We start from the raw sequence: 21,305 nt of genomic DNA, 5'->3' as shown, positions 1-21,305 counted from the left end.
AAAGAGAGAGCTGTGTGTGTAAAATGACCACAAGCTTAGCATGAACAAACAATGTCATGTGACAGTTTAAAATGCAAATACAACTTTAGTCTAATAGAAGTCATCCAGATAATAAAAGCAAGAGTCTCATCATTCTCTGCATTAATTAGAATAAACATGGAGTGTTGCGTTCAGTTCAAAGCATCAAATTTTAAGGGTGATATCTCTTACCCACCTCTTTCTTTCCATTACCACTACTAGATTCTCATCTCATATCTGGTAGATTGTTTCCAAAGATGGTCCAGCAATCAATCCCTCCAGGGCACAAGCCTTTTGCAGTGTCACTTTGCTACTCCTCCCATCTAGAGGTGGAGTCTATTTCTCCTCCCCTTGAATCCAGGCGCGCCCTGTGTCTTTTCTTTAATCAATGAGAAGGGATGGGGTTTGACTTACAGACCTAGGCCTTAGATTAGACAAGTAACTTTCAAAAACTGTTTTCATCATCTACCAAAAAACAAAATTTTAGGGGCGCCTGGGTGGCTCAGTCGTTAAGCGTCTGCCTTCGGCTCAGGTCATGATCCCAGAGGTCCTGGGATCGAGCCCCGCATCGGGCTCCCTGCTCCGCGGGAAGCCTGCTTCTCCCTCTCCCACTCCCCCTGCTTGTGTTCCTGCTGTTGCTCTCTCTGTCAAATAAATAAATAAAATCTTTAAAAAAAACAAAAACAAAATTTTAATAGTTCATTGGTTCACACATTTTGGGGGGAGAGGGAATAGGAAGGAAATTTGAGAGAACCTATTAGACACATCAATTCATTTAATTCCTTTAGTCATCTTTTTCAGACTAAGGAAATAGAAGTTCAGAGATGTGATTTGCCTAAGGACCTAAAACTAGTTAGTGCCAGAGGTAAAATTCAAAATCAAGCCTCCGGATTTCCCAACAGAATAAAAATTTCTGCCAGCCTTCTGAGATTTTCCATGATCTGGTCACCTAAGTAATTATTTCCAGTTAATGCCTTAACTCTTACCAGACTGATCTCATTTCTGCTTCCCTTCGCCTGCCAGTCTTCTACTTCTACCCATCATTCAGAGTCCAGTTTAAGTCTCCCTTTTTCCTTCCATGAAACTTTCCTCATCTTAATCCCAATTTATTTCCCTCTCCTCTTAGTTTTGACCTCACTTATAGTAGGCACCACATAACGTAGCACTCTGTTACATTGTTTCTCCTTTAAAGAGACCGTAAACTCTTCAGTGTGGACAGCTCCGGTCCATACTAAATCTTTGAAGGGTGGCAGTCCTTCCAAATTTCCTATTTCCCTTTGAGCCATGATAGGTACTTCTGGAATGATGAATGAACTAAACTCAACAGACAAATACTTCTTGATTAAAGTCAGCCCCAAACTCTCGTGTTTTACCCTCTGCTTGATCTACCGCGCATCAACTGATCCGCAGAGATTGAGTGGCGAGTGGAGACGGTAGTCCGGCCACGTAACGCTCCCCGCCCGCTTCGGCAAGCCACGCCCAGCCGGCCGGCCGCCGATTGGGCGTGGCCCAGCCTAGGGTGGCCGATTGGGCGTGGCGTGCGTGAGTGAAGGCGTGGCCGAAAGGAGAAAACTACGTTCTGGATCGCACTCGGTAGTCTCCGGGAATCCTCGACAATTTTCGGCAACGGTCTCCTCCTTCGCCGATCGGCCTCGGGCGTTTCCGGCCTCCTTCGGGCTTTTCCGTCTGGCTCCCGCGCGGATCTCTCCACTTCGGGTATTTCCGTGTACCGCTCGGAGGTACTCGGTAATCGCTCGGCCTCCCCCATCCCCCGGTAACGGTCGCTGGTGAGTTTAAATGAGCCGGGGCTGGCCGGGCCGGAGCCGCTACGGGGGGGGCCTGAGGCACTGCAGAAAGTGGGCCTGAGCCTCAAGGATGACGGTGCTGCAGGAACCCGTCCAGGTAATGATAACCCCGCAGCGCTGAGGCTTGGCTCGCAGCCTCGGCCGGGAAGCCGCGTATGGCCACTCCGCGGCCTGGTGCGGCCTAGGCCCGGCTGCTTCTCCCGCCTCCCCTGCTGCCGGGTCCTGCCTGTCTTCTCGTCGGCTCGGAGGCCTTGCCCGCAGCCCGAGTCGTGTTACCTCAGGTCCTGCGTTGCTTCCACCCGTGTGAGCGCGGTTCGGCGATAATGCCAGCGTCCGGCCGGCCCCTCCTGTCAGTCCAGGGGCCTGGCCCCGGCTGGGGTGAGAGACGAGGGGCGGGCGGGCGGGGGGGGGGGGACGGGGGGGGGGGGCCGAAAACTCGCCCCAGGTGCTCTCTCGCCCGGAGGATGATTGGGATGCACCTTTGATCAGAGCTTGGGCTACCTTCGTAATGGTGGGGCAAGTTGGCGGGGGGTGTTTGGTTTTGTTTTTGTGCTCTGGGAGGAGAAGGTGGAGGGACGATAGGATCGGTATTTTTAATCCCGATTTCTGTTTTGGTAACAGACTTCCTAGCCCACGTTGCTTTCCTCGCTCAGTGAATTCCACCCCCCCACCGCCCCCACCCCCCCCACACAATGATCTGGGAAGAGAAAACTCCAAGGCCCAGTGCTGAGGAGCAAGCACCTCTACGAGGGGAGGGGGTGGCAACGGCAAATCTGGGGGTTTTCCCCGTGACCTGTGATGGGGATCAGGAGTGTTTTATTGTGCATGTTGATAAGGCGTTCAGGAAATGAAAGACAGGGTTTTTACATCCATTTCACTGTCCTTACGACACCAGGGTATGCTTTGACGCACAGTGCTCTGTGGGCATGGGAGAAACCCTATTGGATTTGAAGTGTGATGCAGTGCCAAGTCATTTTCCCCCTGCCATCTCAAGAAACTGAATCTTTTGTCCCTTACTGATGGACCAGGTCTGGGAGACTCACCGTAGGATCTTTGCCTTGAATAGAAGGGTTGACCTCTACCAGCTGCTGTCATTGAGTTATGGGCTTGCTTTATTTTGAAGTTACAAAGCAAATCGATTTTAGAAATTACTTCACATTACCCTTAATAGGCCTGTGATGTCAAATGATAAATATTTTAATGCATCGCCACGTCCGTATTTCCTTAGTTTTTCTTCGCAGGATGAGATAGAAATTTCTCCCAGTTGGCTTCTTCTTTACATACAGCTCTTTACATATAACAGCTATTAGTATTTGAACTAATGTAACGTGGGATTCTGTCTTAGGAGATTTACCTGTTTGTAAGTTGTATCAATGCTTCCAAAGCTATTTCTTGCCATACAAATTCCTCTTCCTGGTAAAGAGTCCCTTTTAAGATTATTTTTTTGAGGCCTAATGTGAAATTAAAAGTTATCTGTACCTTCTTAAATGGATAAGCAGATCACTCAAGTTGTTTAATTTCTGTTTCATATTCTTGTAATTTTGTCTTAACTAATGATACATTTGCTTTCTTTGGCCCCAGTAGTCTTCTCAAATGATAAACTAGTTTCATTGTTAGCCTTTAACCACTATTTAATAACAATTTCAATTTGTATAAAAACATGGAGAAGAAAAGAAATGTGTAGCCTACTCCTAGATGATACCCATCAGCTTTACTCTTTTTTCCTTACTCTTAGCAGTAATGCACTTCAGGGTTTTTACCATGGAATAGCCAGTCTGATAAACCACCTAAGCCTAAATCTTAGCTCCTCCTCCAAATTGTCTCATAGAAAAGCATTACTTAATATATGAGTCTTTACAAACATCTCTCCTATTATGAGGCAGAAATTCTGTCAATTATTTTTAATATAACTGGGGAAGACACACTAGCCTAAATGACTTCAATCAGTGTTAATTTGGATATTTATAAAATTCACCTGATGAAATTGATTTTATTTTTTTAAATTTTATTTTATTATGTTATGTTAGTCACCATACAATACATCATTAGTTTTTGACGTAGTGATGAAAATGATTTTTAAAAAAGCGAAGACATTTTAATGGATTTATCAATTATTCCTGGGGATAGAACTTCACAGAAGTGTTGAAGTTAAAAACAAGGCTTGTAAAAATCGCCTCAATAAGCAGTATAGTAAGTGGATACTATACACATAGTACTGTTTTACAGATCATTTAGATAGTGAAGGAATACTTTTGGCTTGGAATAAGATGTACAGGGACAGCATTTTTTTTTTTTAATTTTTTTTAAGATTTATTTATTTGAGAGGGCAGAGGGAGAGAGAATCCCAAGCATACTCCATGCAGAGCTTGGAGCCTGACATGGGGCCGACACAGGGCTTGATCCCACGACCCTGAGATCACAACCTGACCTGAAACCAAGCATCAGACGCCTAACCCACTATGCCACCCAGGCACCCGTACGGTTACAGCATTCTAATATGGATTCAAAGGGTACCATATTTCAAATAACTTAGAATTGAAGGTGTTGTATTCAGGAAAATTGTGTTAGATGACAAAAAAAAAAAGGCTTTGTTGATATCAAAGGTAGATGTGAACAGTTTTAGTAAAGTTGTTCAATGAAAATAGAAAAAAATTTCTAAATACTACATATTCTGTGATTTTTAAAATATATATGTGTAACTAAATTAATAAATCAATAGGCATTTGACTATTTGGTCTTTATTCAAAAAACTTACATACTTAAGTTAGCTGAACACATTTGTTTATGAAATTTTCTTTTGGAAAATAGGAGATTGCCTTATATTTAGGTACAATATAATATCTTGAAGACTGTGCTACATAGTACTGAACTGAGAGGATAAGCTTTGGGGAATGGGGTGGAGGAGGAGGTCATTGCAACTATATGATAATTTAATTCCTTTATGGACTAGTGTCCTGACATAGCCCTTTTTGTGCTTATGGTCTATAGAGAAAGCATTAGACAAATAATCACAAATTAATAATTACAAACTGTGATAAGGGCACTATAAATAGGGTGTTAGGAGAGAGACCTAATAGGAGGGACTTAACCTAAGCCCAGGTGTCAGGTTTGCAGTTGAACTACCAAAAGAGGTACTGCAAAACAGCAAAAAGTTAAGAAGCAGTCTCAATGAAAAAATCAAATTGGAAAGAATGTTATACACCAGTTATTTACCAAGCACAGAAGAATATAAAAGACATATGAAAATCTTCTCTAAAAATGGTGTTGGGAAAGTCCTTTTTGAGCAAATAACATTGAAGCTGAGATCTGAAGGTTGAGAAGGAAATAGTAATTTGAAGAGCATTACAGGAAGAGAAAACAGCATGTGCAAAGTCCCTAAGACATAGCAGAACTTGGCATTGAAATAATTGAAAGGAGGCCAGTGTGGCTGGAGTTGCATATTAATGGGAGGCCATTATAAGAAGTTCAGTTTTCATTCTAAGTGTGTGGGGAGTCCTTGAAGGATTTTCAGAAGAGGATTGACTTGATCTGATGTAGATGTTAGATCTCTTGGTTACTATATGTGAAATGTAATGAGAGGAAGGAGGCAAAAGTAAAAACAGTCTTAGGATGAAAGTAACTTAGACTAAAGTGGTAGTAGTGGAGTAGGAAAGAGGTTGATATTCAAGAGATGTTTTGGAGGTAGGACCAAGGAGAAATGGAAACTGAATGGGAGAGCATGGGGATCAAGAACAGCTGCCTGGATTTCATTTTAGTGGCACCATTTAATAAATGAAGAATCCTTTGATAGGGGGACAAATCTGAAGGAGGACAACCTGTTTTGAACAAAATAAGTTAGAGATATTTGTGAAGCCAACCAGTAGAAATGTGGAGACATAACCTCTGATCTTTTGAGGGGTCTAGTCTTGTTGGGAGGGTAAGAATGTTTAACAGGAACAATTGGCTAATGTTACAAGTCAGTATGTATTTGATTGTACAGATACTAATAAATTTAGGAAGTAGATCCTTGTAGACTGGAAAAATAGGAAGGGTTTCTTGATGGAGTAGAACTTAAAGCTTTAGAAGATGGGAAGGGTTTGAATTGGTAAAGAAGAGAAAGAATGTTTTTGGCATGGAACAGCATGAGCAAAAGCCCAAATTTGAGAATGGTGTTCAGGAACCAAAAACAAAACAAAACCAAAAAAAAAAATGGTAAAATATCATAGCCTTGGTTAGAATGGGAATTGAGAGCAGGAAGAGATAAGGTTTTGCTAGCCAGGGAGAATCAGATTATACAGGACTTAACATCCAGGTTGAGGGGTTTTAAGGTCTTGGTAATAAATAGCCATTATAAGTTTTGAACAGAAGAATTTGTAATGAAAGCACTGCTTTGGGAAGATTAATTTGGTGCTATTGGGAAGGAGGGACAAGATAAGAGTTAGGGAGACATACAGGCTAGTAAAATAATGCAATTACATGGTAATGTACACCAGGGTTTCTCATTCTTGGCACTATTGACGTTGGGGCAAGCTAATTCTTTGTTGTGGGGGACTCTGTCCTATGTATTGTAGAGTGTTGTGCAGCCTCCCTGGCCTCTACCAACTAGGTGCCCCCTCCATTTGTGACTACCAAAAATGCCCCCTGCCCAGACATTACTAAATATCCCGGGGGGGGGGGCAAAATCACCCAGATGGAGAACCACTGATGTATACCTAAACTAAATTAGAGTTCTAGAAATTAGATTGTAACATATAACAGGAAAATTCCACAGTGATTTTTTTTTTTTCCTTATACCTTCTTATCTTGTCTGAAGCTTTTAGTATCCATTTCTTTTATGGTCCAAAAAAGGGCAGCTATTTTCTTTTGACAAAAATAAGAATAAAACAAAGTAATTTATATGGTCACATTTAAGACTGAATTAGTTGTACAATTAATAGAGGTTTGTTTACATTTTAAATAATACTACCTGTTTAAGAAGAGCAAGCAAGGAAGGAACTTTGCCATTTCATTTATGTTGATTCATCTTTTAAATTCTTGCAACCTAGGACTAACCCATTCATTTAATCAGTAGGAATTCTCTTTAAAAAAATTTTTTTTTTTTGAGGTTGGGGCAGTGTTGCTCTGTTTGTCTTCATAACTTTGGCAGCATTTCATCTATCTGGCTTTAATTTGTAGAATTCCTGAGGTGATGCGCTGAATGATATGCTTTTAGGGGCAGGTCCACACCAGCAGTTAAACAGAAGTAGATAACTAGCCAAGGGGATAATCTTAGCCCCGCTCCTCATAAGCTACCCATCTGTAGTGCCTTAGAAAATAATCCATTTCCCTCCCTGTTCCTCCCAAAGAGACGCCATCACTAAGGAACTTTGAGGTGCCTGAGCAGAGTAGTGATGGAAGCTGTATGTGGGGTTTTCCAAGCGGCAAGGTATATGTCTGGGGTATATGAGAGTTTGAGTTGGCTGTCTTTACTATCACTTTCTGACCCTCTAAAGAATTGGTAATAAAGGAATGATGTTCTTCTGAGCAAAGTTTGATTTTTATATCAGAAATGGGTAGAACTTTTGATTATGATACTTTTTCATTTCTTTAGTTTTAATAGGACAGAAAAAAATCCAAAGTTCTAGGACTTTATGGCCATCGTATATATGTGTCAAATCTTCCTGGTGATCAGTAGTACTAAGTTAGCTGATGAACCATTTGGGTTTTTTGTGGCTTATATGTTAACAAAATAAGCAATTGTGGCAGATATGCTGTGGCAGATAAACTGTAGATTTATTGAATTTGTTTATATTGGGAGACAGGAAAGGATAAGGTTTAAGTGTCTACTATTGCCAGGAACACCATATATGTATCATGTCATTTAATCCATGTCCAAGAAATAGAGCTCTATTTTCCAGAAGAGAAAATTGAGGCTCAGAAAAGTTAAATTTTTCCCCTGAAGTCACACTCTGGGAAGTGCTGGCCCACAAATTAGAACACATACTTCCAAAAGTAAGTCCTGGATATATTCTTTCTATTCAACATGTTCTTTCATTTACAACAAAATTAAACAAGTAGATTCGTAGGAAATCCCCATATTTTATAAAGGAGTAATTAGGTGGTAATTATTCTCATTACAAAAGAATAATTCTATGTGCCACAGAGTTTCTTTCAATAGAGATTTCCAGAGATCCTTAACTATTGGACAGTTGACACTTGAACAATGCGGGAGTTAGGGGCACTGACCTCCCATGCAGTTGAAAATCTGAGTATAACTTTTGACTCCTCAAAAACTTAGCTGCTAATAGCCTACTGTTGCCCGGAAGCCTTGCCAATAACATTAACAGTTGATTAACTCATATTTTATATATGTATTATATACTATATTCTTATAATAAAGCTAGAGTAAAGAAAATGTTAAGAAAATCATAAGGAAGGGAAGATACATTTACAGTAGTGTACTGTATTTATTGAAAAAGATCCACATGTAAGTGAACCTGTATAGTTCAAACCCATGTTGTCCAAGGATCAATCGCATAATAATACAGAGAAACTTAAGGCTAAGACTAACCTAAGATGCTAAGAGTGGGAGGACTGGCAGAAATCAAAGATCAGTTTTTTACTCATTCAACATACATTAGTTAAGCATTTGCTTAAGTACATAACAGCTGCTGGGAATCCAATAATGAGCCAAACCAGATGTAGTCCCTACCTTTCTGGAGTTTTTATTACAGTGAGGAGGACATCACTCAACTAGTCTCCTCCTGTAGTATTACAAAGGACAGGTACTTGATGCTGTTAGAGTGTGTTATAAGGATACCTGACCTCATCAGAGGTCCCCCAAAAAAGCATTCCCTGAGAAAGAAGTCCAAAGAATGAATCAACTTTGCATAGTTTGGAGGAGAAGAGGAATGTGCCAGGTAAAGTGAATTATGTGTATATTTAAAGGACTTGTGGCAGGAAGGTAACCTGGCAGGTTTGAGGAGTTGAACGAAGGTCGTCCTGACATGGAGAACATAAGAGAACATGATACAAAGTGAATTGGATAGGTAAACATGGACTATACCACCCTCCCTGGTTTGGTGCTTTGGATTTTTATTAAGAACAATGAGAAGCCGGTGAATGATCTCAAGCAAAGGGATAATATGATCAGATCTGATTTGTGAAAAGCGCACAGAGAGAGAATGGATCATAGGGTGGAAAAGAATTCAGAGAAGACAAATAAGATACTATTAAAGTAATCCAGGGGGGGAAATGGTCTGCCTTAGAAAGTAAATTGAGTTTCTTCCTTTCATTATTATTGTAGTTGCCTAATTTAAATGAGTATCATTTTGAAAGATACCTATATGCATGGTATCAGAACCCTAGGTCATGTATGGTCTGGTGGAACACCAGAGGGACAGATACATTCTTACAGAGGTTTAGAATTCAGCCAAGTACTGTACTAGGTTTATCTCAAAGGTAGTGTTTTTATCCTATTTTACAGATGATTAAAATGAAGCTCTTGATCATCTTGATTAGCAAGTGTTAGAGAGTTAGGGTTAGGGTTCATCTGCTGTGAGTTGGTAGTTGGGAGAATATATTAAACATTCAAGAAATTGTTGAGTCAAATTAGATTTGAACACCCTTTAGCCTGTTGTTTTCTGAATGACTTTTTTTGTGTTATTCTCAGTGCAAATGTTGAAGTTCTCTGAGGAAAACACTCATAGTTTATCACATTACCTTTTATCTATGTCTTTTCTGTGTCCTAGTACAGAGGAGATGTAGGCCAGATAGCAGAGATTCTGTAGTATACTTAACCTGCTGTTACATTCACTCCTTGCCAGCACCACGTATTTTTGTTCTAAGGTTCATCTTCCCAGTTGTTTGATAAAAAAACAAAAGCCCAGAGGTACCTGGCTGGCTCAGTCAGTAGAGCATGTGACTCTTAATCTTGGGGTGTGATTTCAAACCCCACATTGGGTGTAGAGATTGCTTAAATAAATAAACTTAAAACAAAAGCAGGGGCGCCTGGGTGGCTCAGTCGTTAAGCGTCTGCCTTCAGCTCAGGTCATGATCCCAGGGCTCTGGGATCGAGCCCCGCATCGGGCTCCCTGCTCCGCGGGAAGCCTGCTTCTCCCTCTCCCTCTCCCCCTGCTTGTGTTCCCTCTCTCGCTGTCTCTCTCTCTCTGTCAAATAAATAAAATAAAATCTTTAAAAAAAAAAAAAAAAAAAAGCACAGTGGCCACAATGACAGTGACCAAATAGGTGCCTATGGAATAATGCCTGGCTTATTCATAATTTTGAATTCATAATTCAAAATTCATAATTTATTGTGGGCAGAGATTTGAAAATCCAATATATTGGCTTTGTACAGCCCACCTGAAGAACTTGATTCTCTCAAGTTATTTTTTGATGTTTGTGTTTTGTGTGTGTGTGTGTGTGTGTGTTTTTTAATATTCGAGAGAGAGAAAGAGAGAGTGAGCGAGCATGGGGTTAGGGGAGGAGCAGAGGGAGAGAGAATTTCAAGCAGACTCCCTGCTGAGTGCCTTGCGTGGCACAGGGCTCGATCTCACGACCCTGAGATCATGACCTGAGCTGAAATCAAGAGTTGGAGGCTTAGGGACACCTGGGTGGCTCAGTTGGTTAAGCATCTGCCTTCAGCTCAGGTCATGATCCCAGGACCCTGGGATCCAGTCTCACATGGGGCTCTCTGCTCAGCCTGTTTCTCCCTTTGCCAATCCCTCTGCTTTTCCTCTCTCTCTCCCTCTTTCTCTCTCTCTCTGACAAATAAATAAATAAAATCTTAAAAAGAAAAAAAAAAGAGTTGGACGCTTAACCTACTGAGCCACCCAGGCGCCCAGTTGTTTTTTATGTTATTTTTTTACTGACATCAGGATCATATAGCAGACAAAGCATATGCTCATTAAATGTTTACTGGATGGATAAATGATGTGCTTCAGAAGTGGTGGGCATATTGAGCAAGATGATAAGGCAAATGATCTGATGGTATGAAGGGAAGTATATGACATGATCTAGGTTGCTATTAACCAGAAAAATCTGAATATCTTTCAGGTATTAATAGATCACATCATTAAGAAATTTTGTTGCCCCCAAACCTGATCTATTCCAACCCCTTTGTCAGACTGACTGGTATTTCCTCACCAGATTCTTGCTCCCTTGCTTTTTAATGTTAAGCTTGTTGTGTCAAGGAAGAAACAGCTAGATGTTATTTTGTACTGTTTTATATTGTCAACATTAATGTTCCCTTTTATTCATATTAGTAAAAGGTAATTATATTAAGAATGCCTTACCTTGTATTTTATCTCCAGATCGGGTTTCTAAAAATTTATAGTTCAGTAAGTGGAAAATAGATTCAAAGTTCCAAAACAAATACTCATTCTACAAACATTTATTGAGCCTGCACTATGTTTAAAGGCAGTTATCTAGGATAACTAGGGAAATAACAAGTTAGGTAGTATAACCAGGGAATTATAGAGAAAATAGAATCTGGCTTTTTTCTTCAAGAAGTTGCAACCTAGTTAAACAAATAATATAACCAAATCTAATAAACAGCCTGATAGTTTTTATTTTTATTTATTTATTTTTTTTGAGAGAGAGAGTGCACGTGCACATGCGCCAGGGGAAGGGGGAAGGCAAAAGGAGAGCGAGAGCGAATCTTAAGCAGGCTCCATGTCCAGTGCAGGGCTCAGTCTCACAACCCTGAGATCATGACCTGAGCCAAAGTCAAGAGTCAAATGCTTTACCAACTGAGCCACACGGATGCTCACAGCCTGATATTTTTAAAAGTATGAACAAAATGGTCTAGAACCTCAAAGGATTGAGTAAATAATATTGCAAGGGATAGATCAGTAAAGTCTTCATGGAAAGACAGAAGAACATGTAAGCTGAATTTTGAAGAAAGGATGACTAAAATTTCAGGAGATAGAAGTTAAAGACAAAGGATAACTCAAACAGGCAAAGACTCTATAGTATGAAAATATAGTGAATGTTTAGGGACTGATGGAGGCTTTTTCTGGTTCTAGACCATGGGCAGCTTTGGTGAGATGTGGGAAGAGCTGAAAAAGGGAGATTAAAGCCAGGTGGGATTTGAATAGTTTACTAAGGAGTTTGTGCTTTGTTCTGTAGATATTTTGTAAACTTTGTGGAGCTATCCAAGAGGAATCATTAGAAGGTTTTGATTAGGGAGGAAGACATGATGATAATGAAGATGGCACAGCTAAAATTTATTGAGTAATTATTAAGTATGTGCTAGGAACTATTATGTACTTTACTGGACTCTAATGTTTTAGAGACTAGGACTTGAGACATTGTTACTTGCCCAAAACACAGAACTAGTAAGTCGTGGAACATGGATTTTTGAACCCAGGCCTTTCACTATCATCTTCTGTTTAGCAGTGATGATATTTATGTTTGAGGAATGTAATTCTGGGACAGGCAGATTACCTTACAGCTTATAGGCAGGAAGACCATTTAGAAGGCTAAGGGTTTAAAGGGAAGAAGATTGTTATGGAATGGGACTAGGAAAGTGGGAATAGATTCTAGATACCATTCTTTAGGTGCAGTTCTGTAAATAATTGTTAGACACTAGCCCATTCAAACCGTTTAAATCCATAACGTACCCAAATTGATTTACCAATACATTCATTATTTCATGTATACTTAACCCAGCATCTGTGACCTTATGTGGTAAAAGATGTTTTTGAGTTTCTCCTAATTCTGGCAGCAGCAGTGCTCCTCCAGGCCCTAGTACTGTAGTAGTCTCCTGTATGCAAAAGAGAAAGTACCTTTCTAGGTCAGTAACTTGTCTCTTCTCCTTTCTTTCAAAATCTAAATTCAATCCTACAAATATTTATTGAAACCTATTATGTATCAGGCTCTAATACTGTCTCCCATCAGCTAGACCAGAGATACTTAATGAACCAGGATATCTGTGAACCCCTAACACTATACACGATTTTTCTGTGTGTGTATATATATATTATATATATATTATATATATGTACATGTGCTTTTTTCTGGAAAGAAGGTCCATAGCTTTTACAAGTTTTCACAAAAGAGTGTGCTGTAAAAGGATGGAGAACTACTTATCTAGAAGAGTAAAAGAATGATTCTGAGGGGCACCTGGGTGGCTCAGTTGGTTAAGCATCTGCTTTTGGCTCTGGTCATGATTCCAGGGTCCTGGGATGGAGCCGCACATTGCACTCTCTGCTCAGTGGGGAGTCTGCTTCTCCCTCTCCCCCTACCCCCACTTGTCCTCTCTCTCGCTCTTTCTCTCTCTCTCAAATAAATAAATAAAATCTTTTAAAAACAAAATGATTCTGAGCACTGAATGCTTACCAGTGAAAAGGTTTCAAAATAAAGACATCTAAGCTCAATCCCAGCTTCCAGGGATTGTGATGCAGTGGATTTGAGGTAGAGCATTGTCAAGCAAGAATTGATAGCCACTGATCTAGACAGGAACAACACTGAAAGGTACTCCATGAGAACAGAAGCTATTTGTTAATTACTCTAGAGTCTAAAAAGTGCCTGGCACATAGTAGGGACTCAGTAAATATTTATTGAATGAATGAGTACTAGAACTCTCCAGTTCAGAAAATTTAAAGAAAAGATACCACTATCCCCTGCCCATTGGTTTTCATTCATGGTCAATCATGCTGGAGTCAGTAAAAAAATGTACTCAGGCAGTAATAGTATACCTTTGTACTCTAAATAGCTGAGGATATTGTTGAAATCCACCACAGGCAAATGTTATCAGAAATAAAGTCAAGGAGGGGTGCCTGGGTGGCTCAGTTGGTTAAGTGTCTGACTCTTGGTTTCGGCCTAGATCATGATCTTGGGTCGTGAGATCCAGCCCCATGTCAGGCTCTGCACTCAGCACAGAGTCTGCTTGAGATTCTCTCTCCCTCTCCCTCTGTCCCTTCCACTCGTGCTTTTTCTCTCTCAAATGAATAAATAAATCTTAAAAAAAAAAAAAAGTCAAGGAGTTATAAGGAGTAGGAACCTCAGATCCTTGGTTAATGGTATGTGGAAGAATTATTAGCAATATGGAACATTTTATTGGGGGTTCTGGCTGTTTCAGCACAGCTTGTCTTTGGTATCTTTCTTACTTAGGTGGCTCTAATTGGGGAAGAATCATATAGTGATCTAACAGTCCTTCTTAAGGTCCTGTTGGTATTTATGGTCTTCTCTTTTTTCTCTTCCATCTATTTTACTTCCCAAGTAATAGAGGACCTTCCAATTATGAATGAGTGTTTTTTAGTGTAGTATGATATTTCAGTATTTTAAGTATTCCTTTCTATGAGATTGAGGGACATTATGGGATTAAATCATATGGAAGTATTCCAGAAATAAGCATATATGGCAGCTGGCAGAGAACTGAAGTGTGGCAAAATTACAATTGTATGAACCCCTTTGTCTTCTGGAAATTATGAGAAGGGGTGTTGGGATCAATCAGGCTTTGGGACAGCAAATTATCTTTAGTATGGAGTTTATAAGTATCTGAAAATTCTAGGATTTCTCTTATTTAAAGCAGATAAGTCGTATTTTTGTGTATACTGTTGGAATCATCCTATAGGTTATGCCAACTACTTCTGAAAATATTGGGGGAGAGTGAAATGGTACATTTTAGACCAAAGGGAGATTTCTTTGTAGCCCAACTAATTTGGGGGATTATGAAAGGAGATGGTATTGTGATTCATTTATATTAGTATGTAGGATATTTTATTAGGTGTAAGAAATGGGTTGGGGCCAAGAAGGAACATGAAGACCTACAAATAAGAGGCTTTGGAATATGAATAATTCAGGCCTTTCTTTTAAAGCTAAGGGATATGGCCTGAAGATTAGAAATTATTTTATTCATAACATCTTGAATTAACATTAGATGAGACAACCTCTTTGGCTTTGGGAAGTCTGTTGAGCAGGGATGTTTTTAATTAGACTAAGTCTTTTTTAGATCAGTCCTTTTCCAACTTTAATATGCATATAAATCACCTGGGGATCTTGTTAAAATGCTGGTTCTGATTTAGTAGGTCTGGGATGGGGTCTGAGATTCCACACTCCCAGAAAACTCCCAGAAGATAACTAGTGTTGCTGCTCCAAGGACCACACTTTGAATAGCAGTTTTAGATAGTTCTTGAAGTAGTAGGAAATGACTGGATTAAGAACACTAACATTAGGGGGAAAATGCTGCCTGGGTTAGTATAGTTTATTCAAAGTTAAATTTAAATTCCCTCCTTCCTTTCCCTTGTGTCTGGATGGAAATGGCCAAATTAACATCTCTGAGACTTTAAAAAAATTTAGACTGTATAGACAGTAAGCCTAAACAAGAGGATCTAGAGACCCCAAATGAAATTCATTTACCATTTTTTTCTTGAGGAAATAGAAAAATACACCCTTGGGCTAAGTAAGTCATCAACTACTACTAGGATTTTAATATAAAAAATTATAATTAATAATACCCATAGAGGGGTGCCTGGGTGGCTCAGTCGTTAAGCGTCTGCCTTCGGCTCAGGTCATGATCCCGGGGTCCTGGGATCGAGCCCCACATCGGGCTCCCTGCTCCGCGGGAAGCCTGCTTCTCCCTCTCCCACTCCTCCTGCTTGTGTTCCCGCTCTAGCTGTGTCTCTCTCTGTCAAATAAATAAATAAAATCTTTTAAAATAATAATAATGCCCATAGAAATGTTATTAAACATTTGCTTATTCATTCAAATGTTTGAGCTTTTACTATATCCGAGGCGTATTAATTACTTGTTATAATGTAATCTAGCTTTACTGTTAACAATGTTAGCTAGTGGTCTTCATTAGGTAATCCCATCTTGCTGGTTTTATTGTAACTCTAGTAAATTATTCAATAAATTATGAGCTGGTATACATGCTAGAAATAAAAAAAATGCTGTTGTATCATGATCAGTTGTAAGATATCTCAATTTATAAGTTTATGAATTTTTAAAAAATTAATTGATGACTTTTATATCTTGTGATAGTCTAAAAGTTAAAAGAAACCGAGAGAGGTTAAAAGAAACTCCTGTGGTTTAGTGCTCCTAAAAATGCTAGGCAAAACATAAATATATATGAACACATAATTTATATATACATAATTTATATGATAGACTAAAACTTAGTGTTATATGACACACTGGAACTTAAAAGAAACCTCTCTGGTTTAGTGCTTTTAAAAATGCTGGGTAAAATAGTAAGAAAAGGTAAATCACCTGACAGAAAAATGTGTGACACATAACCACGCGTTTGCCAGAAGACCAATAAACATGAACTAAATTACCAATGAACACAGCCTCATTTAAATATTCAGAGAAATGCTAATAAAAGACACGAGATAAGCATTTTATATCTATCAGACTAGTAAAAATGAAAAAATTTAGGGGCACCTGGTTGGCTCAGTCAGTAGAGCATGCAACTCTTGATCCCAGGGTCATGAGTTCGAGCCCCACATTGGGTGTAGAGATTACTATAAATAAATAAACACACTTAAAAATGTTTTTGACAGTATGTAGTGTAGACAAGGATGTGGAATAATGGGAAATCATGCATTTTGGTAGGAGTATAAATTAAACCAACAATTTGGGAATAATTTGCGTAACCTAGTAAAGATGAACATGTATATGAACATGAACTCAGCAGCCCCATAATTTCATTCTTAAATATATATCCTAATTTGGAAAGATTCTTAAACAGATACCCCAAGAGACAAACGAGAATGTTCTTTGCAGCACTATTATAACTGGGGGGAAAAAAACAACTAGAAATAACCCATATGTTCATATGCCATAAATAGATAAAATACATTTTGGTATATTTATACAATGGAAATATTTATTCAGCAATCAAAATGAATGAACTCCAACTGCATAGATTGAGAATGAATTTTTAAAATATAATATTGGATTACAAAAGCAAATCATAGCAGAATATATGCAATATGATTATATTTATTTTGTATTTATTTAAAATTCAAAAACAGGGAAAACTAAATGTTGCATTGCTTAAAGATGATACATACATATGTATACAAATTGTAAAGACAACCTAAAGATTAACAAAATTCAGGGTGGTAGTTTCAGAAAGAGGTTATGTAACTGATGAGCACATAGGGAGGGGCCTTCAAGTATATTGGTAATATTTTATTTCTTAAGCTAGACAGGAAGCACATGGGTCTAAATGTTTTCATTTGTTATTACTTAAAATATTCTTTTGATATATACTTTATAGATATGTTTTCTAACTCTAAAAAAGAAAAATATGGGGTGCCTGGATGGCTCAGTCGGTTAAGCAGTCTGACTCTTGATTTCGACTCAGGTCATGATCTCAGGGTCGTGAGATAAAGCCCCGTGTCAGACTCCATGCTCAGCTTGGAGTCTGCTTGAGATTCTCTCTCTCTCTCAAAATAAATAAAATCTTTTTTAAAATAAAATAAAAAAATAGAAAAATATATTCAAATAGATTAAAGGTTATTCTTATAGTCGCTCTACTTATCTGTATCCTAATATGCTTTCTTGAGAGGGTGAGAACAGGGTAGCATTAAAGGTAATAGGTGGGGAAGTTTTTGGGGAGGATGACATACATTTCTTGTATATCATGAAAAATTGTTTAAACCACTGTTGTAAGTTTAGAGCAGTATAGTTTAGTGGTTTGGGCAGACCTGTAAACAAGTAATTATAACAAAATGTGAGTGCTTCACTAGAAGAGATGTGTTTATCAAAAAAATGGCTAGGAATCAGCTAGGAAACCTTCATGAAGTAGATGTTAATTAAGCTGGATCTTTAGGGATGAGCAGTTTGTAAAAGGAGGTAGGTGAGGGAGCCCACATTCCTCTGTGGGGGAAAAGGAAGTACAAAGGCACAGAGGCCTAAATGTCCATGGAGAGTTGAGTGAGTAAATTCAGATATGTTAGGAGCCATACTGTGAAGAGCCTTGTCTAGCAAACTATGGAGTTTGCATGATGGGCATTGACGTTTTATTACTTAAACTAGGGTTGTTGATTTGTTTACTATATGCAAGGCTCTGCTAGGAGTTACTTTGAAACTCTCTCTGTTTGTATATTTATGTTCTTTTTCCTCTACTTTCAGGCTGCTATATGGCAAGCACTAAACCACTATGCTTACCGAGATGCAGTTTTCCTTGCAGAACGACTGTATGCTGAAGGTTTGTAATCTCTTCATTTCTATAGAACCATAAGTGAATAAAATATATGGAATTCCGTCATTTCTTATGACATATATAACAAGATTCTGGGGATCACTTTTGTTTTTTCTTTAGGATTGGCACTAATTCTTAAAACCTTTTTCCTGTATCTTATATGCTACTTTTAATAACTGTAGAGTTGTTTCAGGTTTTACACTATGATTTACTTAATCATTTTCCAACTTTAGATATTTTTTTCCAAGTTTTTTGTTAGAAAAGTCTATATTCTGTGGCTAAGGGCAAGAATTTAGTCTATAGCCTTGGTACAAACCCTTAACCCTGTCACTTAAATATGCAGTTGTGTACCTTGGGCAAGTTGCTCAGTGTCTGAGTATTTCAGATTTCTCATCTATCAAATAAAGATAGTAATAATTGCTTCATAACATTGAAGAATGAAATGAGATAATGTATTTAAAGCACTTGGCACAGCCTTCTGGCATGGTAGTAAATGTTCAGTAAACATCTGCTGGTAATCTATGTTTTGTTTCTGTCATTAATTATTGTAATTTTCTTTCTAAGATGGTAATATAGATAATTAGGTACAGCTTTTTGTTCTTTTAAGTCATTTTCTTGGGTTATAAATTCTAGAATGAAATTTACAACTCAAACAGTGTGATCAGTTCTACAACAAATTACTTTTTCCCCAGTTGGTAACCCATCAGAGAGAGGCATAATAATTTGGGATGTTAACAGCATAAGACTTCCTTCATAATCCTATACGTATCAGATTTGATCAATTTAATGTATTTTTGCTTACTTGAGAATTGTGAGGTATTTTGTTTTGCATTTTTATTACTATAAGGGACCCTGGGTATTTTCTCAAGTGTTTGTTTTAAATTTATTCCTATTTCTGTGCGCTATATCTTTATTATATATCTGCCCCAGATTGTTGCTTTTTAATGTTAATTCTGTTGGGTTTTATTATTTCAATATTTAAAATTTTTTTTATAGTTTAACTCATCAGCTTTGTCATTTATACTTTCTCCTATTGCTTCAGTAGCTGGAAAATTACCATCTTTCTACCACTACAGTGAATATGTGGTTGTTGGTGGTTTAAAAAAAATTTAAAGAATTTATCATGATATTATCAATTTACTCAATATTATATATTATAAACAATGCTTTTTTTCCCTCCCACATGGTATTTTACTTGGTTTTATATTAAATTTTAAAAAAATATTTTGTTCTGATTCCAGAATTTCTCCTCTCTTCCATTAATTATCTGTTTTTAATCCAATATCATACCATTTTTAGTTAACACTTTATATTGTATTTTAATATTTCATAAGGCGTGTCTCCCATCATTTTTTTCTTTCCAATTCATTCTTTGATAAGAAGTCTTTACCCTTTTTTACCTTTCATTTTTCTGTGTGTGTTTTATTATTGCTTTGAAATTTCACAAAGATTTTGATCAGTGCTGACCTGTAACCATATAATTCTCTAAATTAATTTAGAAGTATTGACATCTTACTATAGATAGCCTTCCCAACCAGAAACGGTGCTGCCTTCTTTTTACTCAGGTGTGTGTTTGCTTAACTCAGTTTTTCTACTTTTTGTGACATTCCCATTGGATTACTTGCCAAGAAGTTTAATTTTTTTTATGGTTACATATGAGCTTTATTTTTGTGTGTTTTGTGTGTTCTTATATGAATTGCTAGTGGAATCTTTCTGCTCAGTGGTATGATTTTACACTAGTAGCAAGTGCTTAGTAACCTAACTGCAAGCATAAGAAGGTAGATATTAGGGGTTTGCCAGGCATGTGTCACAAGAAAGGACAAGAGATAAGAACATTATGAATATAGACAAGATCTGGAACCAGGAAATAGAAGCTATATAGGAAAGTTAACACAGAAGGGGATTGGTAAATAAGATACAGAGAAGTGCCAGAACTCCAGATGAAGTTGAATTGGGAGATGTATGGGAATAACATGGGAGCGGAAGACCATGAGCCAACCAGTTGTAAAATTCTTCTATTAATGAAGCAGAATGTCCCGAATTTAGTAGCTGAGAGTTATAAGGAGAAGGTATGTACTCAGGAGCAGGGAATTTCACAAACAGGCAAAGAGTAATGCTTGGAAATAGTTTTAAGAAGCAAAGAGGAGGGGCGCTTGGGTGGCTCAGTCGGTTAAGCATCTGCCTTCAGCTTGGGTCGTGATCCTAGGGTCCTGGGATCAAGCCTGCATAGGCCTCCCTGCTCAGCAGGGAATCTGCTTCTCCCTCTCCCTCTGCCCCTCCCACCTGCTCATGCTTGCTCTATCTCTCAAACAAATAAATAAAATCTTTAAAAAAAAAAAAAAAGCGAATAGGAAACCTTACCTTGACTCTGATATAAGTGGGATATGAGGGAAATAGCATCCCTTTGAGAGTGCTGTCAGGTCCTTCAAGGGCGAACAGGAGTTCAGAGTTCAGAGAGGAGAGTGGGGAAGATCTGTGCAGCAGGAGTCTGAGATCCCAATGAAAAGATATGGAAGAGTGAGAAGAGGCTTAGAAGATAATGCAATAGATTACCCTACTCTGCTCAATTATATAAAAGCAAGGTTTATCTTGCATAATCTACTTACATATATTTTCATTGATACCTACACAACCCTCATGTTTTGCTCTCTTATACTTTCTTTTTTGAATTTGTTTATTAAAGGATTGGCAGTTTCTAGTTTATTATAGTTAGGCTCCAGAAGATTGTGAATTAGTGGTTTCCAGTTAAGACGATTAGGTTTTCCCATAGAATTGGGGCAGGATTCCAGATGAATCTGCATAAAGCTGTTCAGTCCACTTTCTGTCTGTGTTTGATACAGCACTTGACGCTTGGAAAGTTGCTCAGTAAGTGTTAGTTTCTCTCAGTATACAGTTGACCCTTGAACAACAGATTTGAACTGTGTAGATCTACTTGTATGCAAATTTTTTTCAATACAGTACTGTAAATGTGTTTCCCTTATGGTTTTTGTTTTTCCTTTTTAAAGAGAGAGGGCAGGGGGGCAGGGAGGAAGAGGGAGAGAGAGAGAATCTCAAGCAGGCTCCAAACCCATTGCGGACCCCGACGTGGGACTTGATCCCACAACCCTGAGATCATGACCTGAGCCTAAATCAAGAGTCAGACACTTAACCAACTGAGTCACCCAGGCGCCCCCACCCTTATGATTTTCTTAATAGGATTTTCTTATCTCTTAACTTCATTGTAGGAATACAGCATGTAACACATATAACATACAGAGTATGTGTTAATCGACTGTTATCGGTAAGGCTTCCGGTCAACAGTAGGCTTTTAGTAGTTAAGTTTTGGGGGAGTCAAAAATTACTTGCGGATTTTTGACTCTGCAGGATAG

General features: G+C 38.5%; 1 protein-coding gene across 4 annotated transcripts in view; it reads left to right on the top strand.

The window, feature by feature from the left end:
- Positions 1-1,723: 1,723 nt before the first annotated feature.
- Positions 1,724-21,305, top strand: part of CDC27 (cell division cycle 27) — a 74,143-nt gene continuing 54,561 nt past the window's right edge. For 3 of the 4 annotated variants that reach the window (XM_032429335.1, XM_032429333.1, XM_032429334.1), the window contains exons 1-2: positions 1,724-1,920; positions 17,868-17,943. In XM_032429335.1, the coding sequence (XP_032285226.1) occupies positions 1,894-1,920; positions 17,868-17,943 (103 nt within the window). In that variant the 5' untranslated portion in view covers positions 1,724-1,893. The remainder of the gene's footprint in view (positions 1,921-17,867; positions 17,944-21,305) is intronic. The other variant, XM_032429332.1, reaches the window with a different exon arrangement.

This window comes from Phoca vitulina, unplaced genomic scaffold, assembly GCF_004348235.1.
Source record: "Phoca vitulina isolate PV1807 unplaced genomic scaffold, GSC_HSeal_1.0 scaffold41, whole genome shotgun sequence".
NCBI classification, from domain to species: Eukaryota; Metazoa; Chordata; class Mammalia; order Carnivora; family Phocidae; genus Phoca; species Phoca vitulina.
The sequence above is the reverse complement of the archived record's forward strand: the minus strand, read 5'-3'. Positions and strand labels throughout refer to the sequence as shown.